Source organism: Dasypus novemcinctus, chromosome 11 (genome assembly GCF_030445035.2).
Source record: "Dasypus novemcinctus isolate mDasNov1 chromosome 11, mDasNov1.1.hap2, whole genome shotgun sequence".
In the NCBI taxonomy this organism is placed as follows: domain Eukaryota; kingdom Metazoa; phylum Chordata; class Mammalia; order Cingulata; family Dasypodidae; genus Dasypus; species Dasypus novemcinctus.
This window is the reverse complement of record NC_080683.1, coordinates 17157913-17181959: the sequence shown is the minus strand read 5'-3', so window position 1 is coordinate 17181959 and position 24047 is coordinate 17157913. Positions and strand designations below refer to the sequence as shown.

At 36.8% G+C, this 24047-nt stretch overlaps 1 protein-coding gene across 7 annotated transcripts in view; it reads left to right on the top strand.

The window, feature by feature from the left end:
• SUPT3H (SPT3 homolog, SAGA and STAGA complex component) overlaps nucleotides 1-24047 on the top strand; it is a 571256-nt gene that overhangs the window by 436109 nt on the left and 111100 nt on the right. For all 7 annotated transcript variants that reach the window (XM_023587587.3, XM_004454205.5, XM_058306818.2 and 4 more), the window contains 3 exons: nucleotides 9017-9092; nucleotides 15619-15731; nucleotides 16554-16661. In XM_023587587.3, coding sequence (XP_023443355.2) covers nucleotides 9017-9092; nucleotides 15619-15731; nucleotides 16554-16661 — 297 coding nt within the window. The remainder of the gene's footprint in view (nucleotides 1-9016; nucleotides 9093-15618; nucleotides 15732-16553; nucleotides 16662-24047) is intronic.

The following is a 24047-nucleotide window of genomic DNA, read 5'->3' as shown; positions in this document are numbered from 1 at the left end:
TTCATGGGTCCAGGAATCCAGGGGTGGAAATGGGAGTGACACCACTCACTATTACCCCTAGTGATCCATTAGGAAAATTTTTGCTTCCTGTCCCTGCAACCTTAAGCTCTGATAGTCTGCAGGTCTTAGTTCCAAAAGGAGAGGAGTGCTGCCCAGGGAAAACAAAAATGATTCCAATGAACTGGAAGGTAAGACCTCCTCCTGGCCACTTTAGTTTCCTCTTACTCTGAATCAACAGGCAAAGAAGGGAATTACTGTCCTTGTTGGGGTGATGGATCCTGGCTATCAAGGGGAAATAGGACTGCATCTGCATAATGAGGATAAAGAAGAGTTTGCCTGGAATACAGAAGATCCTCTAGGGTGTCTCCTAGTACTGCCATGCCCTGTGATTAAAGTCAATGGAAAACTGCAGCAACCCAATCCAAGCAGGACTAATAATGGCCCAGAATCTTCAGGAATGAAAGTTTGGGTCATCCCACCAGGCAAAGAACCATAGCCAGCTGAAGTGCTTGCTGAGGGTAGTGGAAACATGGAGTGGGTAGTGGGAAAAGGTAGTGATCAATATGAACTTTGACCTCTGTGATCAATTATAGAAACAAGAATGGTAATAGTCATGAGTCTTTATATCTTATTTTGTTGTATGTTTGTATATGTGCATAAAAAGAATATCTTTGGTTTCTTCCCTAAACTTTTCCCTCTTCAAATGACAGGTTGTATTAGTTTCATGTCATAATATTTAAGGATGAAGTTTAAGGAGTGACTATTACCCAAGGACTTCCACCCTGTTCTGTAGGGAATTAATGCGTTTCTGGATGTACACAGGAGAGTTGAATATGGTTAGACAGAAATAAATATATGTGCATATCTGTTTTGTTTTTACTTAGAGACTAAGTATGCTTTAAGGTAATGTGTATGGTTGCCACGTTGACAAGGGTTGGACTGTAATGGTTAAGCTCATGTGTCAGCTCAGCCAGGTAATTGTGCCCGGTTGTTTGGTCAAGCAAGCACTGGACTAATTGTAATACAAGAACATGTATGAATTTTAGTGATTGGAGTTTATTGCATAGATGGCTGATTACATTTACAATAAACCAGGAAGATTGCCATCAGCAGTGCATGATGTTTTATCCAATCAGTTGAATGCTTTCAAAGGGGAAGTGATTTCAACATTCAGAGAGAATTTCCCAGCTTGTCTTGGACAGCCAACATCTCCCAGAAACTCATCAAGGACCTTCACTGGACTTTCATCAGAGTCCCTGGTTTGTAACCTGCCTGCAGAATCTGGACTTGTGCATCCCCATGGACACATGAGAGACACTTATAAAATCTCATACTATTTACAGATATCTCCTGTTGATTCTATTCCCTAGAGAGCCTTGACTAATACAGGACCTCATCTTCCTTACCAACAGTGTATCAGGATGGTTTCTTACTTTCTTCAGCATTCTGAGAGGTGTACTGATCTGTTCGTGGATTTTCTGCAAAAGGACCACAACGAACGTACCTGTGTGAATGTTCACAGGTGTGAACATTCCATCATTCACATGTTGTCCTGTTGCTGGATGCTTCCACCAACCACTCCATTTTAAAGTTTTCAAGATCAGCAACCTTATCTATCTAAATGAGGAAGCTGATAACTAACCATTGGCATTGTCCCCTTCACATGCAGAAAGGAACTTTAATTTCAATTGTAAGACCTATAAGAATAATCAAAATAAAATTTTTTAAAAATCCAAGTGGGAGTAGATAAGCTTTCATCTTGGTTTGAAAGTTATGTTCTGCAATTCTTTGTTGCTGAAGAAACATAAATGCCATGTGTCCTGATAAGCTGCCAAGAGATATGCCAGTACATAGCTTCTATAACCTTTTAGTGTGCTTCAGTGAAAGCATGCATAGAATTTAAATGGAGCAGGATATGCTGCAAACTTAATTCAGCCTCATACCTCAAAGTGGTAAAGGCAGGGACAAACAGTGATTGTTACTGCTGAAGTTATTTTTCAAAGACAAGCAACTTCAGGGGATGCAGATATGCCTCAAGCAGTTGGGCTCCCATCTATCACGTGGGAGGTCCAGGGTTTGATGCCCAGGGCCTCCTGGTGAAGGCAAGCTGGCCCATGCTGTGAGCTGACCCACACAGAGTGCTACTTCATGCAGGAGTGCCACCCCATGCAGGAGTGCTACCCTGCACAGAGAGCTGATACAGTAAGATGATGCAAAAAAAAAGAGACACAGGGGAGAGACAATAAAAGACGTAGCAGAACAGGGAACTGAGGTGGCGCAAGAGGATGATCTCCTATTTCCCATTCAAGAAGGTCCTAGGATCAGTTCCTGGAGCCACCTAATGAGAATATAAGCAGACACAGAAGAAGACGCAGCAAATGGAATGGGGGAGAAATAAATAAATAAATCTTATTTTTTAAAAAAGACAAGCAACTTCAGGTCATGTCAGTTGAAGTCAAAACTTTTCACTGAGATTGAGAGGTGACAACTGAGGAGTGGAGTTTTCCTTTTTGGGAAAATGAAATTGGAGAATGAAAAATTCTAAAACTTTTTGTGGTGATGAATGCACAGTACTGTGATTATACTAAAAGCCATTGATTATACACTTTGGATGGACTATATGGTATGTGAATGTATCTCAATAAAACTGCTTTTAGAAAAAACATGGATGAACCTTGACATCATGTTAAGTGAAATAATTCAGACACAAAAGGACCAAAAAACAACTTTTCACTGAAAATTCTATGTAACAGATATATACTGAGAGTCTGTTGTGTTCAAGGTATTAAACAAACAAATGAATTATGGTAGGTAATACACCCGTAGGGATGTTTGCTTCCTGTTTCCATTTTGGTAAGACCCAGAAAATAAGTTCATCTGGTATGGAATTCTGCATTTTCAGTTTGTTTAACAATAGCCAGAAAAAATGGAACTTAATAGAGAGACAAGTGACTAGTAGGATGACTATCTCTTTTATCTTTTTTAAAAGCTATTCCTGTTGAATTTTAAAGTACTGTTGGGTGTTTGGAAAATTTTAGAAATAAGTTTTCCAAAGTAAATTTTCCATGCACGTTCCTATATTGTAATACTTTGCTTGCTAGTAAGTTAAACTTTAAAAAATTCTCTGATAATGTTGTATATTTTTCTTGAGTATTCAAGATCACTATTGTTGATACCTAAAGAGACTAAGGAGTGAGTAGAATTGACAGATTAAGTACAAGATGAGCTGGACTTGGCAGCTACAAGAGCTTGACTAATCTGCAGATGACCTTACATTCATGTGGCAATCTGAGATCAAGAGAATATTGCATAATTTGAAAATGTTCTATATGAATAAAACTATGATTGTTCAGTGATTTTTATTTCAGTGTTCAGTGTTTTCAATGTTCTGTCTATATGTCTTTTTTATTCAAGGTTTTTATTATAAGTTTACACCTTTCCCTATTATTTAGCTGTATGCTTTTAAAGTTATTTCACTTCTCTACATCTCAGTATCCTCAACCCTAAAATGAAGTGTTTAAACTGTTAATTTTAACAGTTATTATGAGAATCAAATGAGGTCACATTAAAAATGAAGACGACTTTGTAAATTGTGCTACTCTATATAAACAGTAAGTATTGCTTTTCAGATTGTGCTTGCTTACTAGACTTATAATCTTTGCCCTTGCATATTTTTCCAGATATTTCTTATAGTACCAGCAATAGAAAAGGACCACAAAAGTGCATTTAAGTATGGATTGGAATGGGTAATCTGAATAGAGGCAGGGGAAAGTGGAATTAATGCATCACAGAAGATACAACCTAAATCTTATTTACAGTTTGGCTTTCGTCTTGATATTTTATGAGTCTTTGGCTTAAACAAAGCCTACCTTCTCTGGAATTCATGTAATTTGATTACAGATCTCACAGTTCTTGGTTTTAGATCAGCCCATCAAGGATTTAAATGTATTTCTTTACCCTTAATTCGTCTACCCATGTGTCCAGTCATACAACTAACCAGCAAACATTTATTGAGACCCAAGTAAATCTAAACTAGGCCTTGGTCTGGCACTGAGATTATAAAAGTGAAACATAGTTCCTCTCTTTAAAGAACACATAGACCTTGAAGGTTAGATGTTTACTGCCTTTCCAGAAATTAAGATGACAGATTAAAGACAGGAGATAATATAATCAGGTACTGAATGAGTTGGATCCTTCTTTAAGACCAAAATTTGTCTCTCCCTTTTGGCTTTTGAAATAATGCATGGGGAAGAGGGAGAAGTAAACAAAAATTAGCTTGATGAGCATATTTGAATCATCCTCAAATTCTACTTAGCGTAAGTTGCTCAAAAGATCTCTGATTCAGTTTTGGGCTCATTTGACCACGCAGTGAATAGCATGCACACACTGTCTCATGTAATATTCAAGGGCAATATTATTAGTACAAGTGCTTCCCAACCTTTTCACATCATGCACACATAGAAAATAATAAGTTTTTTGGTAGATCAAGATAAATGGACAAGGCAACTCATAGCTAGATACCAGATTATAGGTTCTGCTTCCTCAGCCTTGCTTGACATAAAAAGGGGTGAAAGGAATTAGTATCTCTACATACCCGTGACATGTTTGCAGCACACCAGATACAGTGCTACTAGATATGCAGATACACACTACTAGATACCGTATAGTTTGTAAACTCTGCACTGATTAGCTCTAGGTGTGTCTTCTTTGCTAACTCAGGGCCTTACTGATTTCTTTTTTTCTCAGGACTATTTTGGACATATTAATTGTGGTATTTACATGATACTTTTTGGTAAGATGTATAGAATTTAGAAGATCCCAAAGGAAAACATTTGAGTAAAAAATATATATATATTATAGGTTGGAGACAGTTTTTTATAATGAAAATAGGCTGACTCAGGAACTAGGAATTTTGGACTTCAGTCATAGCTTCGTCACCTTCAGCAAATCACTTCTTTCTAAACTTTAAAATGAGGGGAATTGGATAAGATGAACCTTAACTCTAATATGCCTTGATTTTGTGCTGTCTATAAATCTTTGCTTTTGAGTCAAGCACTTTCCATTGAGTGCTTCCTTGGTGCAAGACTCTGGATAAGTGATGTCTTAGATCAGTTACTTCTTAGATATGTAAAGAATTTAAAACAAACTAAGATTCATTATGAAGAAAAGAGAATAGGCACTACAGAGAGTGTGAAAGAAATGAAGCTACCTGTAATAATTGAAAGTCCCTCAGATGTATATGGTTATCTTTGAAATAGGTGATAGGACTTTGAATTCAATTAGCTAAACACTTCACTTAGTTAAAGTTAGCAACTCTGGTAACCTGAATCTCTTAGGATAAGTTTTCCTAACTTTTATTACCAGAAACACTTACTTTTAACAAGAGTGCCACATTAAATGGGGAAAGGAAAGAATAATACTGGGAAAACTGGATATCCACATGCAAACAAATGAAGCTGGGCCCCTACTTCCTATCATATACAAAAAATTAACTCGAAATGGATCAAGGACCTAAACATAAGAGTCAAAGCCATATAACCCTTGGAAGAAAACATTGGAGAAAACTTCTTCATTACCTTGGATTTGAAAATGATTTCATAGATATGATATCAAAAGCACAAGCAACAAATGAAAAAACAGAAAAGCTAGACTTCATCAAAGTTAAAAAAAATTGTGCATGAAAGGATATAATCAAGAAAGTGAAAAGACAACCTACAGAACAGGATAAAATAGTTGTAAATCTTATATATGATAAGAGTTTAATATCCAAAATATATAAAAAAAACTGCTGTAACTCAAAAACAAAAAGACAACCCAATTAAAAAATAGTCAACTTAAATGGACATTTCTCCTAAGAAGGTATGCAAGTGGCCAATAAGCACATGAGAATATGCTCAACATCCTTAGTCATCATGAAAATGCATATAAAAACCTCTATGAGATAACCACTTTGCAAGTCAATAAAAAAAAGAAAGAAAGAAAATAAAAGTGGGTTAGGATGTGGAGAAATTGGAACCCTTATACATTGTTGGTGGAAATGTAAAATGGTTTAACCACTGTGGAAAACGGTGTGGCTGTACCTTACATAGTCGAACGGAATTATCATATGATCCCGCAATCTCACTTGTTTGGGTATACACACCATTAGCCAAAAGAAGGAGACAGCACACTTGTCTGTCTACAGATAATTGGGTAAACAAAACAGGTAAATACACATAGTGGAATATTATTTAACCATAAAAAAGGAATACAGCATAGATGAACCACAGAATCATTACATTAAATGAAATAAGTCAGACACAAAAGGATAAATATTGTATTGTTCCACTCAAATGAAATATATAAATAAATAAATTCAGAGACAGAAAGTAGATTCATGGTTGGTTAGCAGAGAGACAAGGCAGAGTTACTGCTTAATTGGTACAGAGTTTCAGTTTGGGTTCATGACAAGCCTTGATAGTGAATTGTGATGAAGGTAGCACAACATTGTGAGTGTAATTAATACCACTGAAGCATGCAGTTAAAGTGGGAAATCTTGCATGTATAACCTATGTATATGTTACCACAATTTAAAAAACAAAACAAAACTAATCTCTTTAGAAACTTGGTCTTTTACATCATTATATAAATCCTTTCTACCTGGTATGTATCGCGTGTATGAGGCTGCTTAGTGGGAGAGTAACACAGAAGACCTGAAGGACTGCATTGATAATCAAAGACTGGCTGTGTTATAGTGATAGCTATTATATTTATCCAGCTCATAGAAAAAGCAGTAGCATTTGTCCATTCAAAAAATATTTATTGCTTTTTTACCATGTGCCAGGTTTTTTCTAGGAGCTGAAAATTCAATCCTGAGAGGTTTCTGCTATAGTCAGGCATACATGTGTATGTATCACATATACAAATATATGAATGATAGTGTTACCAATTTTAGAGTTTTTAAATAAGCATATTAGCATTAGAGTTTTTAAATAAGCATATTAGCATTAGAGTTTTTAAATAAGCATACAGAAATAAATTCTCCCTTCCTTGCTTTCTATTTCCTATCAGCAAACATTTATTGAATCAGGTGCCTGGCACATTAAAAAGGACAAAACTACATCATGCATTCATGTATCAAAAAACACATTCAGGGAAGCGGCTGTGGTTCAATCGATTGGGCTCCCGTCTACCATATGGGAGGCCCTGGGTTCATGTCCCAGTGGCACCTGCTGAGAGCTGACAGCCTGCACCCGCGGAGAGTTGGCACAGCAAGATGACACAACAAAGGGAGACAAGCAGACACAGAAGAATGCACAGCTAATGGACAAGAGAGCAGACAGCAAGCAAGCTGCAGGTGGTGGGGAGGGGAGAATAAATAAATAAAAAGTCTTAAAAACAAACAAACAACACATTCAGAAGAGTGGACATGGCTCAAGAAGTTGAGTGCATGCTTCCCACATGGGAGTCCTGGGTTCAGTTCCTGGTGCCTCCTAAAATCAAAACAAAAAAACAACTAGGGAACAGATAAAATAACCAACTCAGGGGAACTGATGTGGCTCAGTAGTTGAGCACTAGCTTCCCACATATGAGGTTCAGGTTTCAATCCCTGGTCCCAGTATCTCTCTCTCTCTCTCTCTCTCTCTCTCTCAGATACATTAAATTCACACAGTAATATACCTTTAAGGAATATTACATAAATATCTTGTGCATATAATATTTCTGATACATGCGTAAGAGGGTACATATGCGTTTTTGTATATAATGTTTGCTTGTACATGCTCCAAAAGAGGATACTTGAATCCAGAGGGTAAATATTCAAGAGGTGTCTGGTTTTGTGTTTCTGCCTGTGCATATGTGTATTTCTGTGAACATGTATGTGTGTGGGAGGGAAGGAAGGAAAGAAGATGAAAGTGAGGAAAGAAGGAAAAAATAGACAATGGTCTTAGAACCACCATATTGAGTAATTTTTATCTTAACTCCCACCACCCCATGTATCTTTTCTGTACTGATCTGAGGATTTTGCACCATTATTCATTTGGTCATCTGACATAACATTGGAATTAAGTTGACAGCTCACCCAAATGAAACAAAGAGAAAAAAGAATAATTTCAGAAAACAAAACAAAACATCCGTAGACATTAGAAAAAATGGTACCATATGCTCCAACAAACATGGTAAAGATAATTTGTGGAAAGGACTTTTAAAACAGAAAAAAAAATTTTTTTTTTAATCTCAGGGATATTTTTTCCTTTACTGGCTAAAAACTTGTTCCAAGAAGTACCAGCCTGTCTCATTTCAAAATGCCTCCCTTGCCAAGGAAGCGGAAGCGGTCATAATCTTTCCACCAAACTATGAGTGAATTATAATTATCCTACCTCTTGTGGCACAATGAAGAAGAAAACATCTGCTATACTGAATCAAAAACCCACGAATGAAATGATACCAAACTGAATCATACCTGGACTCAGATTAAAGGATTTGTGTTGTGTTTACCTTTTTCTTTATTTTCTTTGTAATTTAAAATAAGGGACTTGTTAACTCTAGCTCCATGTTCTAAGGGGATATATATGGATTCCACTGGCTGACTCCTATTTTAACATTGAAATATCACAGCCTGAAGGCAGATGGACAATAATAGTTAATAACAATGTTTCTGTTTGGTTTATTATCCCCTCAAGATTTTATTTTTCTTTAAAAAGGTTGTTACAGGTAAGGAAATTTAAAAGTACATAATCTAAGAAGTAAGGTCTTTTAGTTTTCTTTTCCACTATAATGACAATAAGAGAGGAAGAGAAAAATGGTGTTTTAAACTACTTCTAAAGAAATAAACTTAGCACATTCACGCTTACTAATGATTTTATGCAGCAAGGTATTTATGGTAGTAGTAAACTGTTCACCTGGAATACAAAAAAGAAAACGATGCTAATTTCTAATATTTAGCTGTGAAATATTTCTAATATTTAGCTGTGAAAACATAGGTAATAGTCAACTTGCTCTAAAAAAAAATGATTGTCTTTTTATTTTTATCCATTAGAGAGCAGAAAGACAAACTCGAATGATGGATTCAGCACAATATGCAGAATTTTGTGAAAGTCGACAATTAAGTTTTTGTAAGTAAGCATTTAATTCTGCTTAATTACATGCATGAAAGATGTTTGTTACAGATGTACTAGAGAATTACCTCATCTCTATTCGTAAGAAATTGGTGGATTTACTATGTGCATAGTTATGACTATTACAGAATCAACCTCTGTATTGTGGAGGAGCCTATAAAAAGATTATGTCTCACTCTGCTGTTTTTGAGTTAATAGTATAAGAGGTTATAGAGTGCTAGTACTACCCAAAGAGCCATGTTAATTATTCACATTGCTTTTAGTTAGGAAAAAAATCCATTTTTCTTAATATTAACTTTAATTTCTTTGCCAGTTTCTTAGTCATATTTACACTATTATTGCCAATTGTACCTGACCCATAATGAACTCTAATTGTCATGACATTTAAAAACACCCTATATTAATTAATGAATACCAAACTTTCCCTTTATTTATGCATAGTCATATTCTTACAAAGGAGTATATCAATAGTCACTTCCATTTTTGTCAGTAACCTCCTGCTGTGTCATGCATTCAATGATAGCCAAATTCATTAATCCCTGCTCTTGTAATACTAATAGCACAGTGGTAAAATTAGTACTTTCCCATCACTGCACGCCAGTTTACTAAAAGTACATGACAAGTAGCGGGCTAGATTGGGTAACAACACATCCCTACAGCAACAGTTCAGTGGTGACTAAGGCACTCAGAGTAAAGGTCAAAGAGAGAGTATGATAAAGAGTCCAGTTAAAAATATGGCAAAATAGCACATGACCCTGGTCTGAGGGATTTTACAGACAATGGTGTCTTTAAACGAAAAGTCATTATGTGGTCACAGTAACAACGCATTTGACTTGGAAAAAGAAAATGAGAGCATCATTTATAAATCATAAAATGCAAATAAATGACACATTCCAAATAGTGTCTCATGTAAATATCAGTAAAATATAGGAAAACATGTTTTGGAAGATTTTTTTCTAATTAAATATACTCTCCAGTCTGACTTACAATTTGGCATTATACATCTGTGAAGCATTAAGTAAATGACACTTCAGATCATGGAAATTTAAGGAAATGAGAGGTTTTTATATTGTCATTTTTCTGTTTAAAATGGCATTTGAGTCTTTTATAGGTATAAATCTTTGGTTTATAAAATAACATTAAGTGCTAATAAGCTATTTTTAATCATATTTTAAAGTTAAGTCACTTAGAGGAACAGAAGTGCCATTTCACACTAAAACTGATAATCATCAAAGTCTCCCAATATGCCTTTTATTTGAAAGTCAGATTTTTAGTATAACTCTTCAGTTATTGTTTTTAGTATAACTCTTCAGTATACTATACAGTATACAGTATACAGATTTTTAGTATAACTCTTCAGTTATTGTTTTTATCTCAGTAATAAGCTCTTAGAGATTAAAGTGAATAATTTTGCTTTCTTGATAACTGTAGTACAAACAATATATTAGCCTTTTTTTTCTTTAAAGGGGATGGATTTGGTCATTTAAAAAATAATCGTATATAATGGTTGAAGGTGCTTTATTTTGATAACTTGTTGGGAAAATCTGTTTTATATGTGAAAATGCTGTGGTTGGGAATGCTACAATTCACGTGGGTCAGCAAACTCAGAAACCATTCCCACACTGGTCAGAGTGTTAGGCTCTTTTCTTTCCTCTCATTTTAATAAACTAGTGTATTGGAATTGTGATCCTTCCATATGCCATAACATTCACTGACTGGGATTATTTTGGTACATGTTTGAATAGTGACTCTAACTATATAGGCTAGGTAAGCTATAGAATCAGCACACTGCTTACATTTACCAGTCTTTTGTTTTTATATGTCAGTTGGTCATTTCCCTTGATGCCTTTTTTAATATGATACTAATATTGTTTCACTAGGTTTCATTTAATTAGAATTTATCTATTAAGTCTTTTTGCAATCCTTTGCTTTCAACCCTTTGTTTTATATGTGCCTTTTCTGAACAATTAATATCTAAATTTCCTTTATAACTAATCTGATAGAATCTGTATATTTTAATTGATGAGTTAAGTCAATTTGTATTATTTAATTACTGATACATTCGAGTTTATATATGCTGTCTTGTTTTATATTTTCAGTTTGCTGTATTTTTTATTTGCTTTTTTCTTTTTCTCCTTTTCTATATTGTATTGGATTTGTGCTTATCATTTCATTTTTCCTTGACAAGTTTGGATGTTATGTATTCTAGTTCTATTATTTTTTGTTGCTATGCTTCATTTTTAAAAAATATATATCCCTGACTTAAGATTTTTAAGGTTAGTGCTTTGGTTTCTTAGACTGCTCAAATACCATGAAATGGATTGGATTAAACAATGGGAATTTATTCATTCATGGTATTGAGGCTGGGAAAATGTACAAATCAAGGCATCATCAAAACAATGCTTTCTTCTCAAAGCCCACCTGCCAACGATCTTTGGCTCATCTTGTCACATGGCAAAACTCATGGTGGCATCTTTTGGCTCTCACTTCTCTTCCAAGTTTTGGTGATTTCAACTTCTTACTACCATGGTGTGTGCACTCTCTCTCTCTTTGAGTTTAATTCTCTTATAAAGGACTCCAGTAATTAGGATTAACACCATCCTGACGGAGGTGGGACATATCTTACCTAAAGTAGCGTCATCAAAAAGTCCTGCTTATAATGAGCTTACACTGACAGAAATGGATTAGATTTAAGAACATGTTCCTTTTTTTTTTAAAGATTTAGTTTTATTTATTTCTCTCCCCTTTCCCCCTCCCCCAGTTGTCTGTTCTCTGTGTCCATTTGCTGCGTGTTCTTGTTTTTGTCCGCTTCTATTGTCAGCGGCATGGGAATCTGTGTTTCTTTTTGTTGTGTCATCTTGTGTCAGCTCTCTGTATGTGCGGCACCATTCCTGGGCAGGTTGCACTTTCTTTCGCGCTGGGTGGCTCTCCTTACGGGGAGCACTCCTTGCGTGTGGGGCTCCCCTACGCAGGAGGCACCCCTGCGTGACACGGCACTCCTTGTGCGCATCAGTACTGTGCATGGGCCAGCTCCACACGGGTCAAGGAGGCCCGGGGTTTGAACCACGGACCTCCCATGTGGTAGATGGACGCTCTATCCACTGGGCCAAGTCCGCTTCCCAAGAACATGTTTCTTTGGGTTACATACAACTTCTAACACCACACTTATCAACTTTCCTTCTTGACCCAATTATATTTCTCCTGAGGATCTTTAAGTGCTTAAACCACTTTTTTTTTTTTTTTGTCTGAAAACAGCCTTATTTTGCTCTCATATTTGGATGATAGTTTAGCTAGGTAGGTAATTTTAAGCTGATAAAACAAAATTCCATTGTCTACTAGCCTCTGTTGTTGGTAAGAAGTCTGCTGTGAATCTACTTTGTTGTTCTGTATTTTCCCTCTGGGAGAAACTAAGAGAATGAAGATAGAGCCTTGAGACCCTCTGGTAGATTGAATATGAAGGAATGAATAGGGTGGCAAACAGCTGCCCTAATAAATATGTATAGAAGGAAGTGAAGAAGGAGCCTCTACTACAGGTTTCAGGGAAAACCAGGTCCTCTGCGGAAGACTGTTTTCAATTAAGGTAAAAAACCTTGTTTTTGAAGTGGATGAAGTTGCAGAAGAATTTCTTCAGAGTGAAATAAGCATGGCAGAGGGAAAGTTTCAGAGTGGATAGAATGACGAGCAAGGATGGGGTGGAAATCATGAAACAGTATAAAGGAATGAGAGAATGGAATATTGAGAGCAACTTAAATTTTGCTGGTATCATCAGTGAGAACAGTAAAATTATGAGAATCAACAAACCATAAACTTCCAAATGAAATTGTCATGTAAAGTTCTTTTAATTCTAACACAGTCTTAAAACCCAGAGCAGTACCAGAAAGCTGATAATTCAGTCACTTTTGGCCTCTGTACAAGATTCTATTTGAATCGTTGGTAACTTTCCAATTTACCCTTTCTCTTGATACGTTGAGAAGAAGGGGGAAGGAGAAGGAATTTTTTTCATGATGATATTATCAGTGCCTCTTTTGCTAGGACCAGCAATGCGTCAGTCTCTGAAGCAATTCTTCTCCCAATGATGGGGGAGGAAATACGCTCAGAGACTCTTCACCTCTTCCCAGAATATCCGCAACCCAAGAGGTTTATGGGTCCTCTATGCATCTTTTGCATTTTACTTCTTCCTCACCAACCTGTTGCTCTGTGGCATCTGTTAAGCCTCCACCTCTGTCCCAAAGATGCTGGTGAACAGCCAGGTGCAGAGCAGAGTCGTAATCTATGGAGGCATATGCATCTTTTTTGATGCATAGAGAAGTTTGGACCATACCCTTTTAAGGAATATTTTCCTTTCATTCATTCATTTGTTCATTCACTCATTTCTTCTAGAAATATTTGTTGAGAGTCTGCTAATGCCAAGCGCAATTTTAGGTGCTAGGAATACAGTGATGGATGTATGGTCCCTTCACCTTCTCTCTCAGTGCTTACAATCTAGTGAGGAAGCTACTAAGCCTGTTGCTTAGGTGGAAAGATCTGATTGAATACTAATAACTATTCTTTTCCTCACTTTTAAAGTAAGGTGTTTAGACCATAGTCACAAAGTATCTGTTTCTCTGTTCCTAGCAATCTGTCAAAGGAAGAAATGAATAAGGTGCGTTTTATTGATCTTGTCAAATTGCTGCCTGTTACTTTTAACTTCAGAAGTATTCCACAGATGTTAAACAAGTGTTTGTGAGCCATTGCAGCTTCCTAGTTAGATGGAATGTTACATGTCAGAGATTATTTAGAAGATTGGTTACTTTGGGGAGATATATTTGAGGGGAATTATCATAATTCTGCCACGTTTGACAGCTTTGGGTATGTGCTTAATGTCTTCCATGATTTATTTAAAAGAAAACTCTTCTCTGTGTGGAATCCATGAAGTCTGTATCTATAAGATCAAAACATCATGCTTTGAGTTACAGTTAAGTATTTTATAGACCTGTGGGACCAGATTAATCAAAAGAATAATCAGTGGATTTTTTAAAAGATTATTATCTTATAGATTTAATAACATCTTCACTATCAATCTTTTACCTCTAGGTTACTAGCTAAAGTAGTAATGTCTAATGAATGCCCTATATCAAATTAATCTCTGCTTAGCACTGTGGCAGTTAAGAGGTATTTAACTGAAGGCTCTATGTGTGCTTGAGTCCATGTGTGCTTGGTGCTATGAGGTATGCAGGGAGATGGGAGACATGGTCTTTGCTCACAAAGTACTTAAAATATGGTTTAAGAAATTATAAGCAGGTATAAAAAAAGGTACTTGATGATGTAAGTGTCCAATAAATGGTAGAGAGGGGAGGTGTCCCATTGGCCTGAGTGGTCAGGATTCACATGAAGAGGAGTTATGGGAAAACATTCTATGGAGGAAAAAGAGAAGGGATCAACACAGAGAGGATAATAATAATACCTGAGGCCAGGTGACAATGGGTGGGTGATTTGATTGTAAAGGAGGTTAGAATCATTTTGGATAGTTTTGACAAGCTGAAGAATTTTGGTGTCTTTGTAATCAGTAAATGTAACTGAAGTCTTATATCAGGCCAGATATCAGTTTATTTTATTTAATTCTAAATCCCCTGCTTTGCGCTTATTCTAGTAATAAGGCACATTTTAAAAGGTGTTAGAAATGTAGTTTTGGTATATTCTATTTTTCATTATAGGTACTTTCTTGCAGGATTTTCTTTCGACAAGAATAAACTAAAGTTACATTAAGCAAAGTAATACTTCTGACCATTATTGTAATGTATGGCCAGTGGTAACTTATTTTGAAACATTGTGGAAAGTACTAAATTTCAAGCAGTTTAGTAAACTACGTCTTATAGCATAGATACAAAATAAAGTACCCATATATATAAGGGATTTCTCAAAAGCAACCATTCAATTTCTTGGGGCTAGACTATTTAGACATTATTAAAACTTTGGAAACATTGCATTTTACATGCATTATTTTTCATTGGCATTATTTTTCTTTTTCTTTTTTTTTTAAGATTTATTTATTTCTCTCTCCTTCCCTCCCCTCCCCGCCCCCCCACCCCAGTTGTCTGCTCTCTGTCCATTCGCTGTGTGTTCTTCTGTGACAGCTTCTATCCTTAGCAGCAGCATCGGGAATCTGTTTCTTTTTGTTACATCATCTTGTATCAGCTCTCCATGTGTGCGGCACCATTCTTGGGCAGGCTGCACTTCCTTTCACACTGGGCAGCTCTCCTTACGGGGCACACTCCTTCCACATGGGACTTCCCTACACGGGGTACACCCCTGCGTGGCACGGCACTCCTTGCACACACAGGCCAGCTGCACATGGGTCAAGGAGGCCTGGGGTTTGAACCGCAGACCTCCCATGTGGTAGGCAGATGCCCATTGGGCCAAGTCCACTTTTCTGGCATTATTTTCTTATGCAGTTTTCAGGAAACTTGGTTTTCATTTTGTGATGGTAATATCAGTATTAAAAGTGTTTAAAATTAAATTTTCCTACATTTTTTTTAATGACTAGCTAAAAAAGCCTCCAAATTTCGAGACTGGTTGGACTGCAACAGTATGGAGATAAAACCTAATGCTGTCGCTATGGAAATTTTAGCATACTTAGCGTATGAAACTGTGGCACAGGTAAGAATTCCCATCTGTCATATCATGTCTCATATGGCCAGTAAAAGTTCATTAAAACTTTGGCTGATTTCTCCTTATTCCTGAGTATGAAAAATTCCTCTTCCACTTCCTGGTCTACCAGGAATGAGAAGAGCTATAAGCGCTCTTCTCTGATAGTCTTATTTTCTGGAAATTAGTTCAATTGTGTTTCTTTGCATTCTCAGCTCTGATGAGATGTTAGGATGTTAGGATAAAAGTTACTATCTCTTGTAACTTTATCCTAACCAGAAATGCATACTTTTTCTTGGCATTAAACCCTAGGTCTACATCTGCCTTGTTTAGAGATTATTATTTGAACTTTGTAAAATACCTTTCTGGTATGTGAGAGTTTTGAGTGCATAACAAAATCTGGTCTGGAATCACTGCCCTCCAACAGAGTTTCTAAAGTGAGGTCCTTAGACCACAAACATCAGTATCTCCTTGGTTCTTGATTAAAATGAAAATTCCTAGGCTATACTTGTTGGCAAACCTACTGAATTAAAATCTCTGGGCCTGGAGCCCAGAATCTGTATTTTAAACTGCTCCCCTAGTGATTCTGAAAAAAAAATTTAGGAACCACTTTCCTAGAAAGTTAGCATATATCATTTGTGTTCATGTACCAGAACCCAGGGCAGGTTCATTCACCAATCAATGAAAGCATGTACCCATGTACAAAATGCAGAATTTTAGTGAGATGGTATTATCAGTAACATTTAGAATATATTGCTTTTCATTTCACTGTTTCATCAGCATTAATGATTATTCACACTGCATGACCTTATTTTTATTATCCTGATCTTCTAGTTAGTGGATCTGGCTCTTCTTGTGAGGCAGGACATGGTAACCAAGGCAGGGGATCCCTTCAGCCATGTCATTTCTGCAACCTTCATCCAGTATCACAACTCTGCTGAAGTAAGTGTCAAAAAAATCTCTCCTTTGATAAATCTGGACTTTTTTTTCACCTGTCTGGTATTTACAGTAATACTCTTTGAAAAGCGTATGTTGAATGTATAGCCTTCAGTCAGAGACTCTTCATGATTCAACATTTAACCAAATATTTGCTGAGCATTCCAAGCCCTGACAATCATTTTTGTCATCTTTTCCTTGACTTACATAGCTTTCCCTGCCCTTCAGTGAAAGAAAAATCGTTGCAGAGAACTTCTTGTTTCCATGGGAGATGACCAACTGGTTTAGCTAATTGAATAATGTTCAGAAATGTAATTTATTTCTTTGTGCCTCAAGAGATGAGAGGGTCATTGTTATTCATATAATAATAACTCCTGATGTTTATTGGAATTTTCCATTTTAATTATTGGTCTATCTCTAAACCTGATTTTTAAGGTGAGTGGCCCTCTTCATCCTCAGTTTTTAAAATTGACCCTGTTGTGTGAAGATCACATCCTTTTCTTCTCTGGTTTATGCTGCTGAGAGCCCTACCCATGGGGACTGTAAAGTCTTTTTGCCAACTTTAGAGCTTTGTATAAAAACTGTGTATCATTTTTGCTGTTAAAAAAAAGCATACCCTATAAGCAACATGTATCTAAAAACCAGAAATGTAATATACGTTGAAGGAGTTTGCTAATATTTTACCATTTTAATAACAAAAGCAGTAGTTCATGTAATTCAATCTAATAACCATAGAGAAGCAGCAGGAAGGTGAGGTTAACATCTGCATATACAGATTTGAAGTGAGCTTTGGATCAAGGTGGATGAAATATAAAACTTGACAGTGTATAATAAGCCCCACTTATATCTATACCTTATCACAATATACATAGGCAGAGATGGTGCTCAAATAGTCTTTAAGAAGGAGTTATAACCTTTTTTAGGTCACATACCCCTTTGAGAATCTAATAAAAATATGTAAATCCTATCTCCATAAACCCATTCACAAATTTTGCAAGCAACTTCAGAGATGCTTTGAAGCTGTTCTGTGAATCTAAAAGAGCTGTGAAACCAATGGACACCAAGTTTAAATACCTTTGCTGTAGGTACTTAGAAAATATATAAAGTTATATGCCTTAATAGCATCTTATTACAAACCAAAAGTCATTTTGACATCGCTTTATGCACCTTGGAGAATCAAATTAGCTTGAAATTCAAGTAAAGATTAAAATGTTTATGTGCATTAAAAATCTATTTTTTCCTTGAAAAAGGTCATACATCATTATCAGTCAACACACTTTAAAACTCCCTAAAGCTTGCCCAATTGATTAAACAGTGTTTATCTTCCTTATATTACAAACCCAAATTATGTCAAAGAACACCCTGTAATGTTTGTCTCATGTTCACTTTATAAATATATGTATGCTTTTTATTAACATCAGACCAATTTGTTGTAACATTTATAATTGAAGGAATTTACAGTAAGCCTAACAAGCTGAGTTTTCCCTTAACATTTAAGAGATTGCTTGCATGATTAAGAAAACCTTTTATTTTATCTACTTCTTGGTTCTTCAGGGTGGTCATGCTGTTCTGGGGTACTACTCAGCAACAATAGCCACTCTTCCCAGCTACACAGCAATTGAGAAAAATGCCGTGTGTGTGCTAGATACCCCAGGCTCTCTGGGAAGTGATAGGATCAGTGTCGCAGAGCTTCCTAACTAAATATATTAGTATAAGCCACAAGCTTTTCTCTAGCCTGGCAGATACCACCACTTACTGCCCTGCCTCCTCTGTGACTGGTGGGCAAAATGAGCTTTTGGGGAGATTGGAAGTCTTCATTCCTACATGTTACTAGCTGACAAGAATTGGTTACCCTAAAATAGGAAACTTACTCATTAACATCACAAATTAGCAATCAACGTTTTCAAGGGCCTGCTTTATGGCCAATACCAAACTGGATGCAGAGGAGAACTTTGGATACTAATGTGATCTGGGTTCAAGGCAACAGAATTTTTATTTTAATAAATGAATAAATACACACACACACACATACATAAATAAGCAAATGAATGAACAAAGAAACCAAAAAACCAATAAACAAACAATTCAAGATCGCATATGCTGAGTTCTGGGAAGATGGCATTGGAGTAGGGAGGCAGAGCTCAACTCTCACAAAAACAGTAAAGGGCCAAAAGCTGCCTGGCACACCTGCTTTGGGGGTCAGCAGACCAGGATAGTGTTGCACAACCCCCAGAAGGGTGGACAAGAGAGATGAAGAGCCTAAAACAACAAATATGAGTTACTAAACCCACGGTGGCCAGAAGGGCCTCCCATCCCACACCTTCAAGACATTAAGCCTGAATAAAACCCCTGGCTCACAGCAGCCAACTGAAAGGGGAACAGACATCTTTCTCCCTGTCAGCTGGGAAGAGGGAAGAGGAGGGTACATTGGAGGATGGAAAGTGGTTTCTCTTCAGTGAACTCAGCCAGCAGAGCCCACTTTGAATCTCTAATCTGGTCAGACAAGAAACACAGGAAAGCAGAGGTTGAAAGAAATACCTCCATGTTCTGCTATCTGCTGGGCTAGCCAGGAAATTGCAAGGAGAAAAACTTCTTTTAGGTGTCTCTTTAGCTCCAACTCCTGGGAGAACATCAGAACATTTGCACCCAATTTGTGAGTCCCTGGCCTGATTTTGGTAACTTAAACTGGGCATTTTAAAGATTTTGAATAAGTTGAACCAAAAATCGAAGAAGAGCTGTGTAAAAAAAAAAAAAAAAACACTAGGCAAGAGAGAGAAATTGACCATCAGAGTAAATTCACCAACATATTCAGATGCCTAGACACCAGCAAAAATTAAGAAGCCGTACTGGGAAATAGGAAAAGATGGCCCACCCAAAGGAACAAACCAAATATCCTGACAAGATACAGGATTTAAGACAATCAATTATAATCACTATAATCTCTTAAATCAATTTGTAGGAACTATGACTAGAAAGATAAATAATATTAAGAATGCACTGGGTGAGCATTAAGGGCAATTTGCAAGCCTGCAAAGAAAAGTAACAGAGCTTATGTGAATAAAAGGCATGATAGATAAGATTAAAAATACATTAGAGGCACATAACAGCAGATGTGAATTGCTCCAAGATAGAATTGTGATTTTAAGGACAGATATCTGAACTGGAAAAGAAGGAGAACAGAAAGAGAAAAGAAAGGAAAAAAATGGAACAGCATCTCAGGGAACTGAATGACAATGAGAAATACACAAACATAAGCATAATCACTGTCCAACAAAGAAAGACAATAAAATAAGGGTAGAAAGAATATTTAAGGAAATAATGACTGAAAACGTCCACCCTTATGAAAGACATAAATATCGATATCCTAAAGCACCCCAAACAAAATAAATTTGAATAGACTTACTCAGACATACTATTCAGAATGACAAATACCGGAGTTAAGGAGAGGCAGCAAGAGAAAAGTGAAGTATTACAAACAGGGGAACTTGATAAGATTAAGTTCTGACCTCTCATCAGAAATCGTGGAGGTAAGAAGAAAGTGGTATGCTGTATTTAAGGTACTGAAAAATAAAAACTGCCAGCTAAGAATTCTGTGTCTCACAAAACTGTCCTTCAAAAATGAGGGTGAGTTTAAAGTCTTCACAGACAGACAAAAACTGAGATAGTATGTGGAGCACTTTGAAATATTTTATGAATAACCAAAAGAGAAAGATTACATTTGTAACTAATCTTTTCCTCTCGGTATGATCTTCTTTGGCTTCAAGACTGGCCACATTTGAGCAACATGGAGGCTCTTAGGAGGCAACTCTTAGGCACCCTGCAGCTCTAGGCTGTGTTCTTATTTCAGGTGCACAGGCTCACAAGCAGAGGGCTACAGAGACCCACAGGTTCTATGGTCATGGCAGATGGAGTTCAGTGCCATGTCAGTTGGCCCTACTTTGGAGTTTGTGTTTCTGTGTGATGGAGCTGGACTCAGATGTGATCTTTGTTTACAAGCCTTCTCCTGTTACTTTTACTGGAACTGTAGTTGGTGCTGGGGTTTAATATATACCCAGGGGACCTGAATCTCTGGACTGACCATGTGATAGCCAGGCCCTGAGCCTCAACAGACTTCAGCTCCTACACTCTGGTTTATTGGACTTACCCCACTCAGCTAACATGGAGTTGAAGAAGGTCAACCACCACACCAGGGAGCCAAGAGTGCCTACAGCTGAAAGCAGGAGGATTGCATCCAGCATCCATGTGGAAACTAAGGCCCCTCTTGATATAGATGTGGAGTGGACACAACCATTCCAAGGTCCACAGGATGGAGGAATAGAGTATGGATTAGAGTGGACTTACTGATATTCTATTCATGAACTATTGTGATTAGTAATTGAAGAAAATGTGGCATTGGTGTGGAGAAAGTGGCCATGGTGGCTGCTGGGGGTAGGGAATGGGAGGAAGAGATGAGATGTGGGGGTGTTTTCAGACTTGGAGTTGTCCTGGGTGGTGCTGCAGGGACAGTTACCAGACATTGTATGTCCTCCCATGGTCCACTGGGTGGAATGTGGGAGAGTGTGGGCTATGATGTGGACCATTGACCATGAGGTGCAGCAGTACTCAGAGATGTATTCACCAAATGCAATGAATGTCTCATGATGATAGAGAAGATTGTTGTTATGGGGGGAGGAGTGGGGTGAGGGGGGTGGGGGGTATATGGGGACCTCATATTTTTTGAATATAATATTAAAAAAATAAAGACAAAAAAAATTTTTTTTAAATAGGAAAGAGATAAAACTGAAGATCTAAATGCACACCTGAAGGAACTAGAAAAAGAACAGCAAACTATCACAAACCAAGCCAAAGGAAAGAAAGAATAAACATCAGAGCAGAAATAAATGAAATTGAGAACAAAAATCAATAGAGAGAATCAACAAAACCAAAAGTTGGCTCTTTGAGATCAATAAAATTGACAAGCACTTAGCTACACTGACAAAGAAAAAAAAAAAGAAGATGGAAATAAATAAAATCAGAAGTGTGGGGGTGGATATTCAGAAATAAAGATCATAAGAGGATTCTATGAACAACTGTACACCAAAAAACCAAACAGTGTAGGCGGGATGAACAAATTCCTAAAAACACACCAACAACCTACACTGACCCTAGAAGAAACAAAAGACTTCAACAAATGAATCACAAGTAAAGAGATTGAAACAGGCATTCACAACCTCCCAAAGATGAAAAGTTTAGGACCAGATGGCTTCATGAGAGAACTCTATCAATCATTCAAAGACGACCTAATACCAATCTTGCTCAAGCACTTCCAAAAAAATTGAACAGGAAAGAACACTACCAAACTCCTTCTATGAAGTCAGCATCACCCTAACACCAAAACCAGAGAAAGTTACTGTGAAAAAAGAAAATTACAGACCAGTAACTCTAATGAATATTGTATTAGTCAGCCAAAGGGTGCTGATGCAAAGTACCAGAAATCTGACATATATAAAGGGTATTTATTTGGGGTAGAAGTTTACAGTCACAAGATCATAAAGCGTAAATTACTTCTCTTACCAAAGTCTGTTGCCATGTGTTAGAGCAAGATGGCTGCCGACATCTGCAATGGTTCAGGCTGCCGTCTTCTTAAAGCTCCATGGTCCTAGTTTCTTCCAATCTCAGCTGTAGGCTAGGCTAAGTCTTGTCTCTCTCTCCCAGGACATGTTTCTCTCTGTGCTCAGCTTCTGTGTTCTCCTACAAGATCAGCTGTAGACTATCAGTCTTGCTCTCTTCCCAGGACCTCTGCCATGTCTATGGAGCCATCTCTGTTCCTCTGTGTTCTTCTCCTGTGTGTTTACTTCCTGGGGCTCCAGCATCAAAAAACTCCAACTGTCTCCTCTACCATGTCATTAACTCACTACCTACTACCTACTGGCATGGCCCAATCAAAGCCAATTTAATCAAGTAAGAGTGAAACCTCTGACTCCAATACAATCTAATATGCCCAGAGGAACAGGCAAGTTTACAAACATAATCCAATATCTATTTTTAGAATTCATAAATAATACCAAAATGCTACAAATATAGATGCAAAAATCGTCAACAAAATACCTGCATATCAAATTCAAAAGCACATTAAAAGAATTAGATACTACAATCAAGTGGGTTTTATTCCAGGTATGCTAGGGTAGTTCAACACAAGAAAATCAATTAGTGTAATAAACCACACTAATAAATTGAAGAAAAATCACACGATCCTCTTGATTGATGCAGAAAAAGCATTTGACAAAGTACAGCTTGATAAAAACAGAAGATAGGAATAGAAGGAAGCTTTCTCAATATGGCAAAGTGCATATATGAATAACCTACAGCTAGCATTTTACTCAATGGTGAAAGACTGAAAACTTTCCCGCCGAAATCAGAAACAAGACAAGGATGTCCACTTTCTCCACTGTTATTCAATATTGTTCTAGAAATTCTAGCTAGAGCAATTAGGCTAGATAAAGAAATGAAAGGCATCCAAATTGGAAAGGAAGAAGTAAAACTGTCACTGTTCGCTGATAATATGATCCTATATCTAGAAAATCCTGAAAAGTCTACAACAAAACTACTAGACCCGATAGATGAGTTCAGCAGAGTGGTGGGATAGAAGCTTAATATGCAAAATTTCTCTATACTACTGATGAACAATCGAGGAAGAAATCAGAAAAAAAAAATAGTATTTATAATAATGACTAAAAGAATCAAATATCTAGGATTAAAATTAACCAAGGAAATAAAGGACCTGTAATCAGAAAACTGAAAAACATTACTAAAAGAAACTGAAACGGCTTAAATAATGTAAGGACATCCTGTGTTCATGGACTGGAAGAGTAAATATTGTTAAGATGTCAATTCTACCCAAACTGATTATCAGATTCGATGCAATCCCAATAAAAATCCCGACAGCCTTTTTTGCAGAAATGGAAAAGCCAATTATCAAATTTATTTGGAAGGGTACCCAGCCCCCAGGTAGCCAAAAATGTCTTTGCAAAAGAACAAAGTTGGAGGATTCTAACTTCCTGACTTTAAAGCATATAACTTAGTTACAGTGATTAAAAAAACACACACCATGTAATGGCATAAAGACAGACAGATTGACCAATGGAACTGAATCAAGAACTCAAAAATAGACCTTCATATCTGCAGTTAAGTGATTTTTGACAAGGCTGTCAATCCCTCCCAGCTGGACCAGAACAGTCTATTCAACAATTGGTGCTGGAAAACTGGATAACCATATCCAAAAGAAAGAAAGAGGACCTTATATAAAAATTAACTCAAAATGAATCAAGGACCTAAATATAAAAGTGACAACCATAAAACTCCTAGAAGAAAATATAGGTAAACATCCTCAAGATCCTGTGGTGGATGCTAGTT